The sequence below is a fragment of the Oncorhynchus gorbuscha genome, linkage group LG14 (assembly GCF_021184085.1).
Source record: "Oncorhynchus gorbuscha isolate QuinsamMale2020 ecotype Even-year linkage group LG14, OgorEven_v1.0, whole genome shotgun sequence".
In the NCBI taxonomy this organism is placed as follows: domain Eukaryota; kingdom Metazoa; phylum Chordata; class Actinopteri; order Salmoniformes; family Salmonidae; genus Oncorhynchus; species Oncorhynchus gorbuscha.
The window spans coordinates 15,325,393-15,346,163 of NC_060186.1; the positions used below are offsets into that span (position 1 = coordinate 15,325,393).

Below are 20,771 nucleotides of genomic sequence, written 5' to 3' on the forward strand. Positions count from 1 at the left end.
GTCTCTCTGTAGCGCTGTCTTAGGCGTCTCACAGTACAGACAATTTATTTCACTGGCCACATCTGCAGTCCTCATGCCTCCTTGCAGCATGCAGAAGGCATGTTCACACAGATGAGCAGGAACCCTGGGCATCTTTCTTTTTGTGTTTTTCAGAGTCAGTAGAAAGGCCTCTTTAGTGTGCTAAGTTTTCATAACTGTGACCTTAATTGCCTACCATCTGTAAGCTTAGTGTCTTAACGACCGTTCTACAGGTGCATGTTCATTAATTGTTTATGGTTCATTGAACAAGCATGGGAAACAGTGTTTAAACCCTTTACAATGAAGATCTGTGAAGTTATTTGGATTTTTACGAATTATCTTTGAAAGACAGGGTCCTGATAAAGGGACGTTTCCTTTTTTGCTGAGTTTACAATAAATCAATCACATGCTATTTGTCACATGCTTCGTAAACAACAGGTGTAGACTAACAATGAATGAAATGCTTACTTATGGGCAGAGAAACAAGAGAAATAATAAAATGATAACACAATAAATAAATACACAGTTTGTAACATACAAATCTGCACCCCCACACACACACACACACACACACACACACACACACACAAACATACACGACTCCCTATCTGGCGACAGTAGCAGAGCATGAAATATGGAGAACCAATCTTACATAAGACAATAATGAAGTAGGATTTACCTAGACAGAGACACACTAACACTGGGCCACAGCTTTGGCTTTGTCTCTCAGGTCCATCATCGAACCTGTCAGCAGAAATCTATAATGAATCGGTGAGCTTTACACATTTTTTTTTTTTAACAAACATAAGGTTTGATCATTAAAATGCTGTTTGTTGCCCCAACTGCCCTGAATGACGGGTCGCCACTGTCACTGAACCATTCATATAAGAACCCACAGGGGGGCAAAGGCAAAGCCAAGACACCATTAGTCAAGCCCAATCTGACCCTATAGATATTGAAGGAAATGTAGATTTCTTTTCGGGGCCTCCGTGATGTGAAAGACAGAGTAAAGTAAAATGAAGGAGTGGATTTTTTTTATCACAGTGTGCAGTGTGCGTGCCTCTAAAATAGTATGATGTGAATCTAGATGGATATACTGTATATCTGTGTGTGTGTGTGTGTGTGTGTGTGTGTGTGTGTGTGTGTGTGTGTGTGTGTGTGTGTGTGTGTGTGTGTGTGTGTGTGTGTGTGTGTGTGTGTGTGTGTGTGTGTGTGTGTGTGTGTGTGTGTGTGTGTGTGTGTGTGTGTGTGTGTGTGTGTGTGTAAATAATCGTCTGTGAAGTTGTTTGTGTATTTATGCCAGTCTGGGCAGACAGAACTCATATCTCCTCTCCTTGCTGGCCTCAGTATCTCGGCATATAAGGGTCGGTCGATTACACACTCACTACCACAGGACAGCGTTACACATGACTGGGAAAGAGAAATGCTTGACGTAGCTGTGCAGGCATCCAAGAAAAACTCCACTTCAGTCTGAGCAGAGTGAGTGGTTTAGACCCCTAAAGCCACAGGCTTTTGCAGAGGAAATTAAAGGACTGCTTCATGAGCAATATGTGGCCTACCTGGTTGTCACACCAGAAATTAGCAGAATACTGTGGGACACAGATTTGAACTATAAGGCATCTAATAATGTTCTGCCTCAAAAAGCATGTACTGTATGCACTAATTGGGTACACTACTAGTACATTCCCAAGATGCAGTTGGCTGGCAATACTGTACCAACCTGTTTCCCACCTCAAAGTCAAACGATCTACATACAGAAGTAGGATCTTAATTTGATCACCCTGTTGCAGTAGAACTTTCCTGCCATGCAGGACATTTTAAACTTGAGGTTTAAAAAGTCTTCGTAAGCTTGTAATTTCCACTTTTACATTTCAGACTTGATTTTCCCTTATGAAAAAAAATGTAGCAACCTCCACAAAAACGTCCATTAATTATAATACACATAATAATTCCCACAAAGTCATATATGTGCAGATAATGTGCAGTACATTATCTCGCGCTCTCGCTCTCTACTGTGTCACCCATTTTACACTGAGTACACAACACACATAGACAGACCAGGTGAATCCAGGTGAAAGCTACAGTATGATCCTTATTGATGTCACTTGTTAAATCCACTAGATGAAGGGGAGGAGACAGTTTAAAGAAGGATTTTCAAACCTTGATACAATTGAGACAAGGATTGTGTGTGTGTGCCATTCAGAGGGTGAATGAGCAAGACAAAAAATGTCAAATGTAAGTTCCTTTGAACAGGATATGGTAGTAGGTGCCAGTTCTTGTGTCAAGAACTGCAGCGCTCAACAGTTTCCCGTGTGTGTTAAGAATGATTCACCACACTGCTTGCAGAAAACAATCACTTTCAAACGAGGGATTTCGTGGCTAATAGCGGAGGTTTATAAAGGTGGCGGCCCCCATGCACTCACCACAAATGCCTGGTTTACTAAGTCCGCTCTATTGTACAATTATCTCGTTTAGACCTACTATTTTGTGTGTTGTCATTAGCCCAGTGTACACCGGCAATATGAAAAAAAGAAAAAGTGTATTGTGCTGATTTATTGGCATGTCGCTCACCGTAGTTTAAAAAGATGCAGTGGTAAAACAACAGTGGTAAAACAACAGTGGTAAAACAACAGTGGTAAAACAACAGTGGTAAAACAGTGGTAAAACAACAGTGGTAAAACAATGACAGTCTGAGTTCAACATCTTTTTGCATCAAGGTAAAACAGTCATTCTGCTCATAGATTATGCATTTATGAACTACACATTGACACATCCAACGAATAGAGGGAGGTTTAAAAAATACTTACTGTAATCGCCAAAATAGCCTACCGGAACTTCCCTTTAAATGCAGAAGAGACATTTCAGTTGAATGCATTCAGTTGTGCAACTGATTTAGATATCCCCCTTTCCGTTCCCCATATTCCACAAACATTTTCCAGACATATTGAAAATCATTAGATATGACCTAAATAAGGGGGAAAACAACTCAACCTCTGCATAACACTCAACACGCTGGTATAACACAACACTAGTAAAATGCCATGTGCGTAAAGAGGCCAGACATAAACCAGGACAGGGGTGTTGTGACTGGTATGAAAAATGGCAATGAACCTGCCATGCACTGCCAATAAGGTACTTGTGATGATGGCAAACTAATCCCCAGTGGTGGAAAAAGTACTCAATTCTCATACTTGAGTAAAAGTAAAAACCATAGAAAATTAGTAAAAAACAAGTAAAAAAGTGAAAGACACCCAGTAAAATACTACTTGAGTAAAAGTCTGAAAGTATTTGGTTTCAAAGATACTTAAGTATCAAAAGTAAATGTAGTTGCTAAAATATACTTAAGTATCAAAAGTCAAAGTAAAAGTATGCATAGAATTCCTTATATTAAGCAAACCAGATGGCACAATTTTCTTGTTTTTTAAATTTATGGATAGCAGGGTAACACTCCAACACTCAGACATCATTTAAAAACAAAGCATTTGTGTTTAGTGAGTCCACCAGATCAGAGGCAGTAGGGATGACCTGGGATATTGTCTTGATAAGTGTGGTCCATTTTCCGTCCTGCTAAGCATTCAAAATGTGACGAGTACTTGGGTGGCAGGGAAAATGTATGGAGTAAAAAGTACATCATTTTCTTTAGGAATGTAGTGAAGCAAAAGTAAATGTTGTCAAAAATATAAATAGTAAAGTAAAGTACAGATACCCCAAAATAGCTACTTAAGTAGTACATTCACCAGGGGCAAACTACCTGCCCTCCAGGACACCTACGCCACCCGATGTCACAGGAAGGCCATAAAGATCATCAAGGACAACAACCACCCCTGCCACTGCCTGTTCACCCCGCTATCATCCAGAAGGCAAAGTCAGTACAGGTGCATCAAAGCAGGGACCGAGAGACTGAAAAACAGCTTCTATCTCAAAGCCATCAGACTGTTAAACAGCCACCACTAACATTGAGTGGCTGCTGCCATACATGTAAAAAAAAATGTATCACTAGCCACTTTAAACAATGCCATTTAATATAATGTTTACATACCCTACATTACTAATCGCATGGGTATATACTGTACTCTATACTACCTACTGCATCTTGCCTATGCTGTTCTGTACCATCACTCATTCATATATCTTTATGTACATATTCTTCATCCCTTTACACTTGTGTGTAATAGGTAACTGTTGTGAAATTGTTAGGTTAGATTACTTGTTGGTTATTACTGCATTGTCAGAACTAGAAGCACAAGCATTTCACTACACTCGCATTAACATCTGCTAACCTTGTGTATGTGACAAATACAATTGGACTTGATTTAAAGTATTTTCCCCCTACTGCTAATTCCTTTGGTTTTGTGAGTTAACCAAGGTGTGTCGTTTCTGGGTTTCTCACCTAAAGCCACACCTGCATGTTTATACACTTTTACACATCTTCTATCTAAACCTTTTCTATTGAAATGTTTGAGATGTGGGTGAGAGTGATTACACAGAGGTATCATGCTTCAAAAACTCGGTTGGAAAGATAGTGGTGAGCATCAGATTGATATGAACCAGAACATGTATTAAGTTAGTATAATTCCACACATGACTCAGTCACAATTAAGTTTATCCCATTGTCAATAGAGATTGATCCACCCATTATACTAAACTAGTGACCTTCTGCACTTGAAGGCATGATTAAGGACTTCTAAATGTCAGTGGTATTGAATTGTATTGATTTATTTAACCTTAATTTAACTAGGCAAGTCAGTTAAGAACAAATTCTTATTTATGACGGCCTAATTGGTATTTGGTGGTATTCTTCACTGTATATTTTGGAGCTTAAAAAATGAAGGATTGATAACTGCCTTTAGAGCAAGACAAAGTTGGAGCTACATTTCAGACTGAAACAGGTTCATCTTATTTTGGGTCCATTTTGAGCTGTCTTTCAGGGTGAATTCACTCACCTGAGGCGACTGTCTATGGGGGAAATCCCTGAGACTGTTTGTCTGAGAGGAAAATGCATTTAGCTGACAGGTCCTTTTGACACGGTGTTAGTGGTGACTGAACGTGCCTTTTGATTCTACACTCTGATGCCCTGGTATGTCAGGGTGAGGATGGAGGACCGCTTCTGTGACAGAAACATGAAGGCTGGCTTTCAAATGGGGCTTCTTTGTACCCATGTGACCCGGAGTCCATAGAAGTTGCCTTAAGCACTGGTCTCAAGTCATATGTTACATATAGCTCCAAATGAGTTCAGTTTGAGATTCATTTGGGAAAACCGATCCTAGGTCTGTGCAAAGTGAGTCATTTCTACCTTGAGAGTCATAAAACTGACATGACAAAGAGTTTAGCAGGTTCACTCTGTTCTGACTCGCGGGCACTATAAGGGAGGCAACGCTGTTGATGGCTTTTCATCAAACATAACATCTATTACATGATAATCCTTGTTCTGTAATATGTATGTACTTGTGTGTAGGGGAGGCTGACCTTTTGGCTATTCATGGGCCTCACTTATTACAATTCAGATCCAATTTGATTTCAAAGGACTCTTTGATGGTGCGTGCATATGTTTTACATTTTCACTGGGGGTGGTGAGAATGGACTTGGGGAGCTTGTCCAAAGCATTGGGATGTGGTGTTGCACCATTAGGGAAATACAAAACAGTTTGGTCATTGAGCTAGCCCGGGGGTAGTGCACTGATATGGGAGTGTGTATAGAGGACAGTGTGTTATCGCCGTTCCCCATTGTAGTCTTTGTCAAGTTGTTTTGATTCCGGAACTGAGTAACAGTGTCACTTCCATGGCACTGTTAAGGTAATATGTAACTTAGTCACTTAGTCACACAAACGTTGCTGCTTCCCTACTTGGTCTGAATCATATCCCTGTGTCTCTTTGTCACCCCAGGGGTAATAGAGAAGTAGGCTGTCTATCCGGAAGAGTTGGGATGAGTGATGCATGGTGGGGGGTTTAGGATGAGTGTTACCGGATGGAGGGGTGATCAGTTACTGCAACGAGCCACAGCTGTCTATCTCAATCAGCTCCCCCAAGCTCTTTCCACTACATGTCCCCCATGAGCTGCTGAGAGGAATATTTTTTAGGGTGGACGAGAGTTTTCATATGTGTTTGTTTGTGCATTATTCAGTATTCACATATCAACATTTAGTAGAGATTATATGGTATCATGCAATAGGGGCTTTTGGCCATGGTTTGCGGAGGTGTACATTGATTGATTGTTGGGACACCGGGTAGCTTCAACTACATAGCCTAATGAGACAGCTTCCTGCCATGCTGGATACAAGCCAGCTCGGTTGAATGCCCCCTGACCCAATGACTTTGACAACTGATGCCACTGTGGTATCTCTGCATATCTTTCCATATCAATATCTACAGGTATAACAGTGTCCAGAGCAATGCTTTGACTCTGTAGCCTCATGAAGAATAATATGGTGTAACTGTCTGCTTCAAAGACCCTGCATTGAATTACATACATCCACACCTCAAAAGTACACACTTGAGACAAAGCCCTGTCACGCAACCGCAGTTGTTACTGTTAATGGGGAGCGTGGCAGTTTTATCGACCACTTTAAGCCAAACGTTCCCTTGTTTGTTTAGAAACACCTTAAGCACAATAGACAACAGCGAACGCCTGGGGGTTTTCTCCCGAGTGACTCCCCTCCTCCCTTCCGCTCCAAAGACGAAGTAAGACTGTGTATAATAGTGTTGCACAACGATGGATGTTACCCAGTTCTCCTTATTGGGGGTCAAAGGGAAACACAAGAAAGGAAACATGAGTTGAACACAGTGATGAGGGAGTTGTAATACTTTCAGAGGGCTTGGAGCCTAACAACCCCTCAAGCAGTGAGCTGACACTGGTTCATGTTTAGTTTCAGTCAGAGTTGAACACAGTTGTAATACTTTCAGAGGGCTTGGAGCCTAACAACCCCTTGAGCTGACACTGGTTCATGTTTAGAACTAACAGTGAGCTGACACTGGTTCATGTTTAGTTTCAGTCAGAGTTGAACACAGTGATGAGGGAGTTGTAATACTTTCAGAGGACTTGGAGCCTAACAACCCCTCAAGCAGTGAGCTGACACTGGTTCATGTTTAGTTTCAGTCAGAGTTGAACACAGTGATGAGGGAGTTGTAATATTTTCAGAGGGTTTGGAGTCTAACAACCCCTCAAGCAGTGAGCTGACACTGGTTCATGTTTAGTTTCAGTCAGAGTTGAACACAGTGATGAGGGAGTTGTAATATTTGTCAGAGGGCTTGGAGCCTAACAACCCCTCAAGCAGTGAGCTGACACTGGTTCATGTTTAGTCTCAGTCAGAGTTGTTACATGACAATTACTGACAATCATTTCTCATTTGGACTTTCTTTGTAGGAAAAAAACACAAAATATCCCTTTCCTCAAGCAGATAAAAACAATATAAGTAAATGTTTTAGTTTCTACTGAATACAGACACTTGATAGGATCCTTATATTACCTCACTGGCAAATAAAGTTAAGTGTCCATTTGTTGAATTGTAACAATTATGTACTTGTGTATATAGGGCCTGGGTTAAAGTAAAAATGCAACAGCAGGTTTGCTTTGTGGAGAGAATGAGCGAATGCTCTGAGAATTCTCCTATTACTGAAAAGCAGACATGAGGCCATTTCTCCATAAAAGCTGAACCCGAGCTCAGCCCTGCCAAGCAGCACTGGCTGCATAGAGACCAATTAAAATGGCTGTAAGTTAAACCAGTCTAACAGCACTTTATGCTGCTGGACATGAATGTGTTTACAGTGATGTCTGCAATGGACTCCCTACCTCTCTCTCTCTCTCTCTCTCTCTCTCTCTCTCTCTCTCTCTCTCTCTCTCTCTCTCTCTCTCTCTCTCTCTCTCTCTCTCTCTCTCTCATAGCCCAAAACTTAACTCCATACTTATGTTGGCACTAATATTACCAATCACATTATTGGACACACACCTTATACACTGAGTTTACCAAACACTAAGAACACCTTCCTAATATTGAGTTGTACCTCCTTTTCTTGCCCTCAGAACAGCCTCAATTCGTTGGGTCATGGACTCTACAAGGTGTCAAAAGCGTTCCACAGGGATGCTGACCCATGTTGACTCCAATGCTTCCCACAGTTGTGTCAAGTTGACTGGATGTCCTTTGGTTGGTGGTTAGTTTGTCTCTACCTTCTTGCCTTTGTGCTGTTGTCTGTGCCCAATAATGTTTGTACCATGTTTTTTATGCTACCATGTTGTGCTGCTGCCATGTTTTGTTGCTACCATGTTGTTGTCGCCATGCTATGCTGTTGTCTTAGGTCTCTCTCTATGTAGTGTTATGTTGTCTCTCTTTTTATTGTCCTATATATATTTTTTTTGTCCCAGGCCTTTTGGCTTTTGGTAGGCCGTCATTGTAAATAAGAAATTGTTGTTAAATGAAGGTTAAAAAACACCAAATCTGGTCTCTCTTGTCATAACAACCGATATGAACCCCCAATTGCCACTGTTAACATGCTAATGGTATTAAAGGGTTTTGATGGTCCGTCCGTTAAGTCCCCCCTTTCAGAGTGAGGCTGTTAATACGGTCAGTGGTGTTGTGAGGAATGGAAGACCTGGGGACAGACTGAGGTACAGAGCATTCAGAAAGTATTCAGGCCTCTTCCCTTCTAAAAATGATTAAATAAACAAATGCCCTCATCAATCTACACACAATACCACATAACGACAAAGTAAAACATGTTTTTAGATTTTTTTCTAAATGTATTACAAATAAAAAACATATACCTTATTTGCATAAGTATTCAGACCCTTTCCTCTGAGACTCAAAATTGAGCTCAGGTGCATCCTGTTTCCATTGATCCACCTGTGGTAAATTCAGTCGATTGGACATGATTTGGAAAAGTACATACCTGTCTATATAAGGTCCCACAGTTGACAGTGCATGTCAGAGCAAAAACCAAGCCATGAGGTCAAAGTAATTGTCCGTAGAGCTCCGAGACCAGATTGTGTCAAGCCATAGATCTGGGGAAGGGTACCAAAAAATGTCTGCCGCTTTGAAAGTCCCCAAGAACACAGTGGCCTCCATCGTTCTTAAATGGAATAAGTTTGGAACCACCAAGACTCTTCTTAGAGCTTGGGGGAGAAGGGTCTTGGTCAGGGAGGTGATCAAGAGCTCCAGAGTTCCTCTATGGAGATGGGAGAACCATCCAGAAGGACAACCATCTCTGCAGCACTCCACCAATCAGGCCTTTATGGTAGAGTGGCCAGACAGAAGCCACTACTCAGTAAAAGGCACATGACAGCCTGCTTTGAGTTTCCCAAAAGGCATCTAAAAGACTCTCAGATCACGAGAAACAAGATTATCTGGTCTGATGAAACCAAGATTGAAATCTTTGGCGTCACATTTGGAGGAAACCTGGCACCATCCCTACGGTGAAGCATGGTGATGGCAGCAAAAAATCTAATCAAATCAAAGTTTTTTGTCCCCTGCGCCGAATACAACAGGTGTCGGTAAACCTTATACAGTGAAATGCTTACTTACAGGCTCTAACCAATAGTGCAAAAAGGGTGTTAGGTGAACAATAGTTAAGTAAAGAAATAAAACAACAGTAAAAAGACAGGCTATATACAGTAGCGAGGCTATAAAAGTAGCGAGGCTACATACAGACACCGTTTAGTCAGGCTGATTGAGGTAGTATGTACATGTAGATATGGTTAAAGTGACTATGCATATATGATAAACAGTGAGTATCAGTAGCGTAAAAGAGGGTTTGGTGGGTGGTGGGTGGCGGGACACAATGCATATAGCCCGGTTAGCCAATGTGTGGGAGCACTAGTTGGTTGGCCCGATTGAGGTAGTATGTACATGAATGTATAGTTAAAGTGACTATGCAAGGATGTTTTTCAGCAGCAAGGTCTGGGAGTAGTCAGGATCGAGGGAAAGATTAAGAGGGCAAAGTACAGAGAGATCCTTGATGAAAACCTGCTCCCGAGCGCTCAGGACAACGACACTAAGCACACAGCCAAGACAACGCAGCAGTGGCTTTGCAGCGACGCTCAGTGCAGCGACGCTCCCCATCCAACCTGACAGAGCTTGAGAGGATCTGCAGAGAATGGGAGAAACTCCCCAAATACAGGTGCCAAGCTTGTAGCATCATACCAAAGAAGACTCAAGGCTGTAATCGCTGCCAAAGGTGCTTCAATAAAGTACTGAGTAAAGGGTCTGAATACTTACGTAAATGTGATTTGCCTGTTATAAGCAAGACTAAGAGATGCCATAATGGTGTAAACATTGTCGTCACGCCATTAACTATCTAAGCAATTCAGAGAACTCAAAAACAGTTACCCAGACAGCAACCAACAGCCAATGATGATGGTGTGTTTATGTATGACACATGTAGTTATTCAGGTCAGATCATTCAGTCCACTGAGGTAGTAAACAGAAAGGAAGATAGTAACTCAAGAGGTCAGATGCAACTCTTACACAGATCTTTATTATAGATTTTTGTGTTGTTTTTACACCACATTACATATAGGCCATGGCAGTCATATCACAGCCCTTTACTTTCCAGTACAGTTCTTTACCATCCCCTTTTCAAACAGTCAAACCTCATTCATTTTCCTTCTTCAACACTTTCAGAACACCTTCATCTGTTTTCTCCCTATAACATACATAGACTTTCTTTTCATTTTTCTCACTGGCTTTTGACCAGTGCCTCAAACCTTCATTTTTGGACAAGGCACCACATCACAGCTCCATCATTGCGTGGCTAGTGGCTACACACACCTTGAAAACAAAAACCCCCAACTTCTCAGTTCAAACACATTCAACATTTCCCTCTTTTTTCCACATCTCTTAAATCTTCTTCTAACATACTCTTGCTTTTCTCAACCCATCTTTGTGGTTTCTTTCAGCTATACGTCATCTCCTTAGTAGATCCCAACCCATCAGACAAGCATGTATATGCTCCTGCCAGTACTGTGGCTGGGGAGTGGCAGTGTCAACAACTAAAGCTCCATGCAAAATTGCTACATTGAAAAGTGATCAATTTTCATTTGGAAGAGTCAGCTTTTTAAACCAACATGGCTCAGTTTAAATTGTTTTTACATTATAGTAAAACAAAATCTCATTTGATATGCGTTTTGACATAAAATTACTACAATTCTGTAGCAATTCATGTTTTTTTCGCATTAAAATGTGATTTGATTAAAGTTAATGCCTTCAACTGCAGGTGATGCAAAAAGGTGTCCGGACCATAAAAAAATATCTGTTATTAGGAATGTACAAAAATAAGACCCGTCCTCCAATACAGCTACAAATCAGACTTATCAAAATGTATAGTTTTCAGTTTCGTATCTCATCTATTGTGGGAACTCTTCCCTTCTATCCACCTCCCCAAAAAGTGTTCAATAGCAACAGCAAAAAGCTAGAAACAGTTTTAAACAGAGCTACAGTCATTTCAGATTGGGAAAAAAAGGAGTAAAACTTCAATTAAAAAAAAATCAAATAGTAAACAGGACTATATGCACGACTTCTCTCTAATTACTGAAAGCCAAGCAGGCCTCTCCAGAATACTGAATGGTATGCACTTAGCCCCTTTGTGGACAGAACCAAACAGTGGAGGGATGGAAGGGTAATGTAAATAGCTGCCAATGGGGACAGTAACACAAAACACTGTTGTAATAAGCACACAGATGCATAAATAAAAGTCCCATGGGGAGGGGACACGCCCCCCCCCTTATGTACAAACATATTGTCCGCTCGCCAAGGAGTCCATTTTCTCCCCTCTAACTACACCATGGTCTCCTTCCTCTTCCCTAAAGCACTGAGGGAGCGCTTGTCCTTTTTGGTTTTGTGTTTGGGCGACGGGGAGGATAGTGGTGATGAAGAGGAGGATGAGGAGCGGGAGGAGGGAGACGATGAGGAGGGAGACGTTGAGGTGGGACTGGGGGTCTCGTCCCCGCATAGAGAACTGGAGGCGGACGTTGCACCTGCGGGCGTCAAAGGGCAGTTCTCGTCGGCCTCCTCCGTGTGGATGACGGAGGAGATTTTGGAGGAGTGCCGCTTGGAGTGGGCGTCGGCTGCCGGGGAGGAAGTGGGCGTGGTGACATCGGCGGGGTGGTGGACGGAGATGGCGCTGCGCAGGCAGTTGAGCCACTGCTGCTTGTGGAAGACGTCGTTGACCTGCAGCGTGTGGGACTGGCCCCGAGACGGGTCATGGAAACGCACACGGAAGATGTTCTTGGCTGAGGAGATGAACAGAGAACAAGACGTTAAATTAACCATCACTTTCAGTTACAGGCTTTGACCTCCAGATAGACATGGAAGGTCATAGGGGAGGGGTCATAGGTGAGGGCTCACCTTTGTCTGAGTTACTGAATGCTCCTCTGAAGGAGCCACCCATTTTGACGTCTCCATCCTGCAGGTCCTCCAGCACCAGGTCCTGCACCGGGATTGGCTGCCGGTACACCTGGAAACAGTGGTGCTCGTTCCGCGTCACAGGCCGGGTCATCACCAACAGCTCTGTGAACAGGAACACATGCAGCTTCTGGAGGACAAAAGAAAGGAATAAATCATATATATATGTTAAAAATCAGATCATTGCAAGGTTTTTTTAATTTCAAGCATAGTTTCTCATATTCTCATCTGCCAACAGATGTTTTTTTTCCTGAGGATTAATCATTGGTAGAGATTCTCATGTGATTATGTAATTCATGTGTTGTGTTATTCGGTTCGTTTTAAATGAAAAAAGGTCCAGGTTTTGGCCCCGATTGCCTTATTTGGGGGTGCAGAGCTCAAGTTTGTGCACGTGAGGGTTAGAAGGAGCCAGGGAAGAATCATTGCTTTAGGTGGATTTGGGTGCGAGTGTGTGTATTTTAGCATTATAATGTGTGTGTATGCGTGTCTTCTAAACTCACTGTTCCGCTCTTGTTGCGTAGCTCGCCGTGACACAACAGACTCTTGCACTGGTCGATGCGCGGGTCTCTTTGCCTGTCGTCCAGATACTCCAGCTTGTCTATGTAGTACTGGCTCTCTGACTCACCCTTCTTCATGTTGATGTCAGACAACACACCCTGGATGATGGTGATCTGGAGAGACACACACACAGTTATAGTCACAAACGGATAGGATACAATGATATATTTGATGTTTCAGAACGCTGTATTCATAAGTGTTTGTGGGTGTCTCCACTCACCGCTAGCTCCAGGTGGGGCGTGTCAGGGTGCTCGGGCGCCGTGTGTTTGAGGATCTCCTTGAGCAGGAGGGGGTATTTGAACAGGCGGGAGCGGGGGATGTCAAGGAAGCTCCACAGGTCCAGCTTCCTGCTGAAGGGAGACTCCAGGCAGCGCTGCAGGAAGTCCTGCACCCTCCGGTCCTGTTTCTTCTGGTCCAACAGGGCCTTGGCCGCTACCTGGTTACTGCAGTAGTCTCGGTATGCATTCAGCCCTGGCAACTGGAGGGGAGAGAGATGTACCGTACCGTTAGCACTTTGGCCATTCTCTGCTAGATAAACATACAGATACGCCATGTCATAAAGGGGCATCTTTATGGCATCTTCAACACTTTAGTCCCTGCTAAACACACAGGTAGAGAAAGATAGAGAGAGGCCAGAATTGAGTGGGCACGGGCCCTGGTACTTACCCAGCTGACGACGATTTGTCCTATCTGTCCCACGGTGCCGTCGGGGCCGGTGGCTCTGGCCAGCTGGGCCAGCAGGTCCTCGTGGAGGGGGATGTAGGCATCCAGGTCCCCAAAGATATGGCTCAGCTCCTCCTCCGACATGATACTCAACTTCAGCATGGGGTCGTGGTACGCCTGGAGGAGAGAGGAAAATAGAGCCAAGCGGTCATTCAACAGCTTACGGTTTATTTATAAAGAGAGTGGGAGCCTAAGAATAGCTCTGGAGGAAAGGTTTTAGTGAGATAGAAATGGAATCATTTATTTTTATAGCTCACGGGTAATGGTCAGTCATGTTTAGAGGAGAGCTTCCAACTCGTCAGATTTAATCTGTTTGCCTGATATGCACTCTCGGAGGGTTTGAATTAAAGTACGAACCTTGCGTGCGAGCTGGAGGTCCTCAATCAGGTCCTGTTCTCCGCGAGTCAACTCAAATATGGCCTGAGGACAAAGGAGATGAAATACATATTTAAAACACCATGGAACAGGAGGCCATGCCAAATTAAAACACATTAAACTAAAAAGGACACCAAATTACTGAGGACATATTAAAGTAAGAGGCCAAATCAACGCCAAATTACTGAGGTCAATGAGTTGCCAAATTCTTGTGTCCCTTCTCTCTCAATTACTCTCTCTGTGTTGTCTATGGTTTGAGAGTATTCTGACAGTTGGTTGAGAGGTCTGCCAGGCCAGGGGTACATTAGTGACGTCAGACACCAGCTCTGGAACAGACTGGTGACAGACTGGGCCCTGACCGCTTCTAACCCCACTTAGCTCACGCAGCACAAATACCGAGGGGTCTTTCAAAACAAACAAAAGTCTGAACTCTTGTATGAGAATCAAAAGAGAAAAACAGTGCAAAGGGGGCAGGAAAAGCGCCCAGCCCTCTGGCTTTAATAACTCTGTCCCGGGCTAGGCTGAATACAGTGGCGTCTGGCTTTAATAACTCTGTCCCGGGCTAGGCTGAATACAGTGGCGTCTGGCTTTAATAACTCTGTCCCGGGCTAGGCTGAATACAGTGGCGTCTGGCTTTAATAACTCTGTCCCGGGCTAGGCTGAATACAGTGGCGTCTGGCTTTAATAACTCTGTCCCGGGCTAGGCTGAATACAGTGGCGTCTGGCTTTAATAACTCTGTCCCGGGCTAGGCTGAATACAGTGGCGTCTGGCTTTAATAACTCTGTCCCGGGCTAGGCTGAATACAGTGGCGTCTGGCTTTAATAACTCTGTCCCGGGCTAGGCTGAATACAGTGGCGTCTGGCTGTTTGAATAACTCTGTCCCGGGCTAGGCTGAATACAGTGGCGTCTGGCTTTAATAACTCTGTCCCGGGCTAGGCTGAATACAGTGGCGTCTGGCTTTAATAACTCTGTCCCGGGCTAGGCTGAATACAGTGGCGTCTGGCTTTAATAACTCTGTCCCGGGCTAGGCTGAATACAGTGGCGTCTGGCTGTTTGAATACACTCTGCTTTAATAACTCTGTCCCGGGCTAGGCTGAATACAGTGGCGTCTGCTTTAATAACTCTGTTAGGCTGAATAACTCTGTCCCGGGCTAGGCTGAATACAGTGGCGTCTGGCTTTAATAACTCTGTCCCGGGCTAGGCTGAATACAGTGGCGTCTGGCTTTAATAACTCTGTCCCGGGCTAGGCTGAATACAGTGGCGTCTGGCTTTAATAACTCTGTCCCGGCTAGGCTGCTAGGCTGAATACAGTGGCGTCTGGCTTTAATAACTCTGTCCCGGGCTAGGCTGAATACAGTGGCGTCTGGCTTTAATAACTCTGTCCCGGGCTAGGCTGAATACAGTGGCGTCTGGCTTTAATAACTCTGTCCCGGGCTAGGCTGAATACAGTGGCGTCTGGCTTTAATAACTCTGTCCCGGGCTAGGCTGAATACAGTGGCGTCTGGCTTTAATAACTCTGTCCCGGGGGCTAGGCTGAATACAGTGGCTGGCTAGGCTGAATACAATAACTCTGTGGCTACAGGCTTAATACAGTGGCGTCTGGCTAACTCTGTCCCGGGCTAGGCTGAATACAGTGGCGTCTGGCTTTAATAACTCTGTCCCGGGCTAGGCTGAATACAGTGGCGTCTGGCTTTAATAACTCTGTCTGTCCCGTCTGGCTTTAAGGCTGCTGAATACAGTGGCGTCTGGCTTTAATAACTCTGTCCCGGGCTAGGCTGAATACAGTGGCGTCTGGCTTTAATAACTCTGTCCCGGGCTAGGCTGAATACAGTGGCGTCTGGCTTTTTAAGGCTAACTCTGCTTTAATAACTCTGGCTTTAATAACTCTGTCCCGGGCTAGGCTGAATACAGTGGCGTCTGGCTTTAATAACTCTGCTAGGCTGAATACCGTCTGGCTTTAATAACTCTGTCCCGGGCTAGGCTGAATACAGTGGCGTCTGGCTTTAATAACTCTGTCCCGGGGCTGAATACAGTGTGTCGTCTGGCTTTAATAACTCTGCTGAAGGCTGAACAGTGGCGTCTGGCTTTAATAACTCTGTCCCGGGCTAGGCTGAATACAGTGGCGTCTGGCTTTAATAACTCTGTCCCGGGCTAGGCTGAATACAGTGGCGTCTGGCTTTAATAACTCTGTCCCGGGCTAGGCTGAATACAGTGGCGTCTGGCTTTAATAACTCTGTAGGCCCGGGCTAGGCTGAATACAGTGGCGTCTGGCTTTAATAACTCTGTCCCGGGCTAGGCTGAATACAGTGGCTGGCTTTAATAACTCTGTGGCTTTACAGTGGCGTCTGGCTTTAATAACTCTGTCCCGGGCTAGGCTGAATACAGTGGCGTCTGGCTTTAATAACTCTGTCCCGGGCTCTGAATACCCTGGCTTTAATAACTCTGGCTAGGCTGAATACAGTGGCTTTAATAACTCTGTCTGGCTGTTACAGTGGCGTCTGGCTTTAATAACTCTGTCCCGGGCTAGGCTGAATACAGTGGCGTCTGGCTTTAATAACTCTGTCCCGCTGGCTTTAATAACTCTGTCCCAGGGCTGAATACAGTGGCTGCTTTAATAAATACAGTGGCGTCTGGCTCCCGGGCTAGGCTGAATACATAACTCTGTCCCGGGCTAGGCTGAATACAGTGGCGTCTGGCTTTAATAACTCTGTCCCGGGCTAGGCTACAGGCTGAATACAGTGGCGTCTGGCTTTAATAACTCTGTCCCGTCTGGCTGTAGGCTGAATACAGTGGCGTCTGGCTTTAATAACTCTGTCCCGGGCTAGGCTGAATACAGTGGCGTCTGGCTTTAATAACTCTGTAGGCCCGTCTGGCTAGGCTGAATACAGTGGCGTCTGGCTTTAATAACTCTGTCCCGGGCTAGGCTGAATACAGTGGCGTCTGGCTTTAATAACTCTGTCCCGGGCTAGGCTGAATACAGTGGCGTCTGGCTTTAATAACTCTGTCCCGGGCTAGGCTGAATACAGTGGCGTCTGGCTTTAATAACTCTGTCCCGGGCTAGGCTGAATACAGTGGCGTCTGGCTTTGTGACCTGGAGCGCACTCAGCCATCAGGAGCGCTTTAGCAGGGCCAGCCGAACTAGACATCAGGTATGTGGTTCAGTCTCTCACCTCACACCGTTCTAATCTAATCACACCATCTATGGTTGCAGCCAAGTTCCCATACTTTCTATATTGGGATTTGTGTGAAAAGAGATTTGAGAAGTCTAAGGTGACGGTGTTTACTCTCACCTCCTGTCTCTTGATCTCCTTGGTGGAGAAGGTGCCCTTCTGGTGGACGTCTAAGGTCTCTGACCACAGCGTGCTGTTGCGTCTCTTGGGCGGCGTGGGCGCCGCCGCCTTACTGCATGGCTTCTGGGGCACGCCCGGCGTCTTGCCACCACTGCCATCGCCCCGGAAGGATATGGACTGGATGGTCTGGCCGAAGCGCCGGACGGCCCCATTCCTCACGGGGGAGATGAAGTTAGCCAGCGAGGTCACTCTGCCGAGAGGACGGACACGCTTGTTGCTGGGTTCCTGGAGAGAAGAGAGAGAAGGGGGAAACACAGATTAGGCCTCAGATTCTCAACTTCCTTTATCATAAACCTCAACCATCAGAACGTCAACTCCTTTAGCAGAAGCCTCAACAGGAAACAGCTAGAAGCTTCCCCATATCTGATATGACATGGCCCTGATGATGCCAGCCATGAATCCCTATTGATGACACTCCCTCCAAAAGGGAGGAGGGGTTTGGAGCTGGGGTCAGGCCATAGAGACTGCGGGCAGGAGGAAGCAGCAGCCCCAGCAGCTGTTGCCTCCATCATGTGAGGACTGAGGAGCCCAGGACAGGCTGGGGGAGCACAAAGACCCCCTTTCAGACTGCAGCCCAGAGGCGCCGACCAGAGAAGGGGCCTGGAGGCATGCCAGGAATGCATGGGACCCCTGCTCTCAGCTGTCCAACACACTCACTCTATCACACACAAACACACACACACACACACACTACACAACTACTCAGCATTATGGCTTAACTACAGCAAACTGACCGTGAGATTTGGGACTGTTCAGTCACTCAAACATAGGACGACAAAAGGCCTCATCATTTAACTCCCGTCTCCCAGAGTTCAGTGAGGTACGAGACAGGACGGTGCTGTGTTTGGACAGCCAGAGTAAAACTGATGTGAGACTAGACGAAAGACCACCAGTGAGAGATAGAGAGGAACTCACAGGCCTCGTCCTAAACAGGCACTAGAATACTGGAAGTCTCAGTCTTTTTTTAGGAGTCACAGGGGGTGGTGTGGGGTTTGTGGGTGCGAGTCAGAACAGGCCCTGGAGCCCTTGTCGCGTGAGAGAAGCATCACACCATGTAATCCCGCTTCACTCCCCTGTACTGAGCGCAACACTCCCCTGCCAATGCACTGGTCTGCTGCAAACAGCAGCACACATATCAAAGCACTGCAGATCTGAGGTAATGAATTCATAAACTGTGAGAGAGACCTCTTCAAAAACAACCCTAAATATAATGCTCTTAGACATGTTTAGGAAAGAAAAAAAAAGAAAAGAAAAAAATCAGTCTTATGAAATCTATGCTGCAGGATGAATGGGGTTTTGCCTTAGCTCAGCAAAACTGGGGGAACAGAGAGCCATTCAGGCTCCTCCTGGCCCCAGAAGCAGAACACAGCTGCAGAACAGATCCACCCCAGAGTCTGGTGTGAAAGCCACTGTGGCTGCGGACAGCTAGGGTCATGGTCCAAATGTGGTCGGGGTCTTTGACCAGGACCGCCAGACAGTCCAGGAACTTATCTAAACCACTGTACCCCAGAGACAATAAACCGAGAGGACCAGCACTGACCACATCCGAACTGCTCTGACAGTGGTGCGGTCAGAAAGGAATCCCAATCCTAAAACACAGGTCTGATTTAAACCTCTCTAGGAATGTATTTTAATGGGCCTCATTACTGAGTGGAGAGAGGACCATAACAGCCACACTGTGTCCAACTAGTTCTGCTGTAAACCCCATTGGACAATGGAAACAGAGGGGGAATTTGCTTTGGAAATCAAGGGGTCTTCCAATGTAAACTTTGGAAACGTGTGTTGCCCATTGTGCCTTTCCTGTCATTTGGGGACCGGCCCTGGAATAACAAAGGCCACTAGTGCTGTTCTTTGTACGCCCACCCAGTGTTACTATCAGCTGGAGAGACAACCTGCAGACTGATAGAAACTAGTTCTGGTCCAGGCAGTTTGACTACAGGGAACTCCCTGGAATACTGTTCAGTCTCGCTCCCTTCAGGAAGCCAGATATATCCGGGGTTTGTGCTGCTGGACTGTATCGTTCTGTACAGTCTTTGGAACAATCCCCCCCACCACCACCACCACAGATTGAGGGACCATGGGCACTCACTCAAATCTTCCCTAATGTCCTAAATTGGCCCCTTTTAATAACAACGCCCCTCCCTTCCTCCTCTCCACAATTATCCTTCTACTTCGTTATCTCCAACCAGAAAGCCAAAGGCTCATCAACTAAATGCATCCACTTTTTCAGCCAGCCCCCCCCAATAGCCCCTTCCTGTGCCCCTGGCCTCCCTTTGATGTAACCCCACATGTGTTAATCCCTGCTGGCTTGGCTGTCCCTCCCTACTGCATCTCTCTCTCTCTCTCTCTCTCTCTCATTACAGCATAGCTGATAGCAGGGCTCTGAGGGAGTGGAACGCCATGGTTTACCCTGGACTCCAACAAAAGAGCTCATCAAAGTGTAACTGTGGGGTGACTTAGGTTTCCAAACGCGACTACTCACTTCATTGAAGAACTCAACTTCTTCTTTCTGATTTACCGACAATGTAGCCGCTGGCTTCCCCCTGAAACCCCTTCCGAAATATAACCACAAAAACCTTGAATGGGAGAAAGGCTTCTGCTGACCAGTGGCTCTGTGTGAGTCAGAGAAGAAGAGGCACACCTGGGTTCTACCCCCCTCCCTTTAATTGTGTGTGAGGAATGCTCTCAGCCTACTGTGTGAGCACTCACACCTGGGTTCTACCCCACCTCCCTTTAATTGTGTGTGAGGAATGCACTCAGCCTTCGGTGTGAGCACTCACACCTGAGAGCCGCTTCATTGCACTCACTCCCCCAGGGCTCGGAGAAATGGGGCTGGGGGAATCCCAACTGGAACATTTAAATGTGCAATAATGTTGGCATTAAGTTCCAACTTCAAACCACATACCTTCCAAGTAAAGAATGTTATTGCAATGAAACATTTGGTGAGAAGTTGAAAACATGGTGCTGATCTCTTTATGGCTATTTGTCCCCTGCTGTTACAGTGCTGATGAGGTACTACTCAACCCCCAGGGATAGGATACGATACATTACCTGTCTGGGCAGATAGATTCACACAAAAGCCAGCAAAGCTAAAGGGATGGATAGTTTTATGACCTCAACTTCAACCTGTTGAGCAATCTTCAGTGTGATAGTATCATAGAACAAATATGGTTCCTGCCTGCTCAAGGTTCTACCAGAGACTACACACACACACACACACATACCTTACTAATAAGTAAGGTGCAGTGTTCAGGTGAGATACGAAGTATGTGACAAATACGCTTGTGACAAAGCTGTTGTTTACGGAGCATGTGACAAATAAAATTTGATAGCAGAGAACAGGGCAAGGTGCTGATTC

General features: G+C 45.1%; 1 protein-coding gene across 3 annotated transcripts in view; it reads right to left on the reverse strand.

Moving 5' to 3' along the window:
- Nucleotides 1–10,454: 10,454 nt before the first annotated feature.
- LOC123994538 (neuroepithelial cell-transforming gene 1 protein-like) overlaps nucleotides 10,455–20,771 on the reverse strand; it is a 42,960-nt gene continuing 32,643 nt past the window's right edge. For all 3 annotated transcript variants that reach the window (XM_046297238.1, XM_046297239.1, XM_046297240.1), the window contains 7 exons: nucleotides 17,354–17,638; nucleotides 14,045–14,107; nucleotides 13,631–13,804; nucleotides 13,185–13,442; nucleotides 12,907–13,077; nucleotides 12,350–12,536; nucleotides 10,455–12,234 (listed from right to left, as the gene is read on the reverse strand). In XM_046297238.1, coding sequence (XP_046153194.1) covers nucleotides 11,780–12,234; nucleotides 12,350–12,536; nucleotides 12,907–13,077; nucleotides 13,185–13,442; nucleotides 13,631–13,804; nucleotides 14,045–14,107; nucleotides 17,354–17,638 — 1,593 coding nt within the window. In that variant the 3' untranslated portion in view covers nucleotides 10,455–11,779. The remainder of the gene's footprint in view (nucleotides 12,235–12,349; nucleotides 12,537–12,906; nucleotides 13,078–13,184; nucleotides 13,443–13,630; nucleotides 13,805–14,044; nucleotides 14,108–17,353; nucleotides 17,639–20,771) is intronic.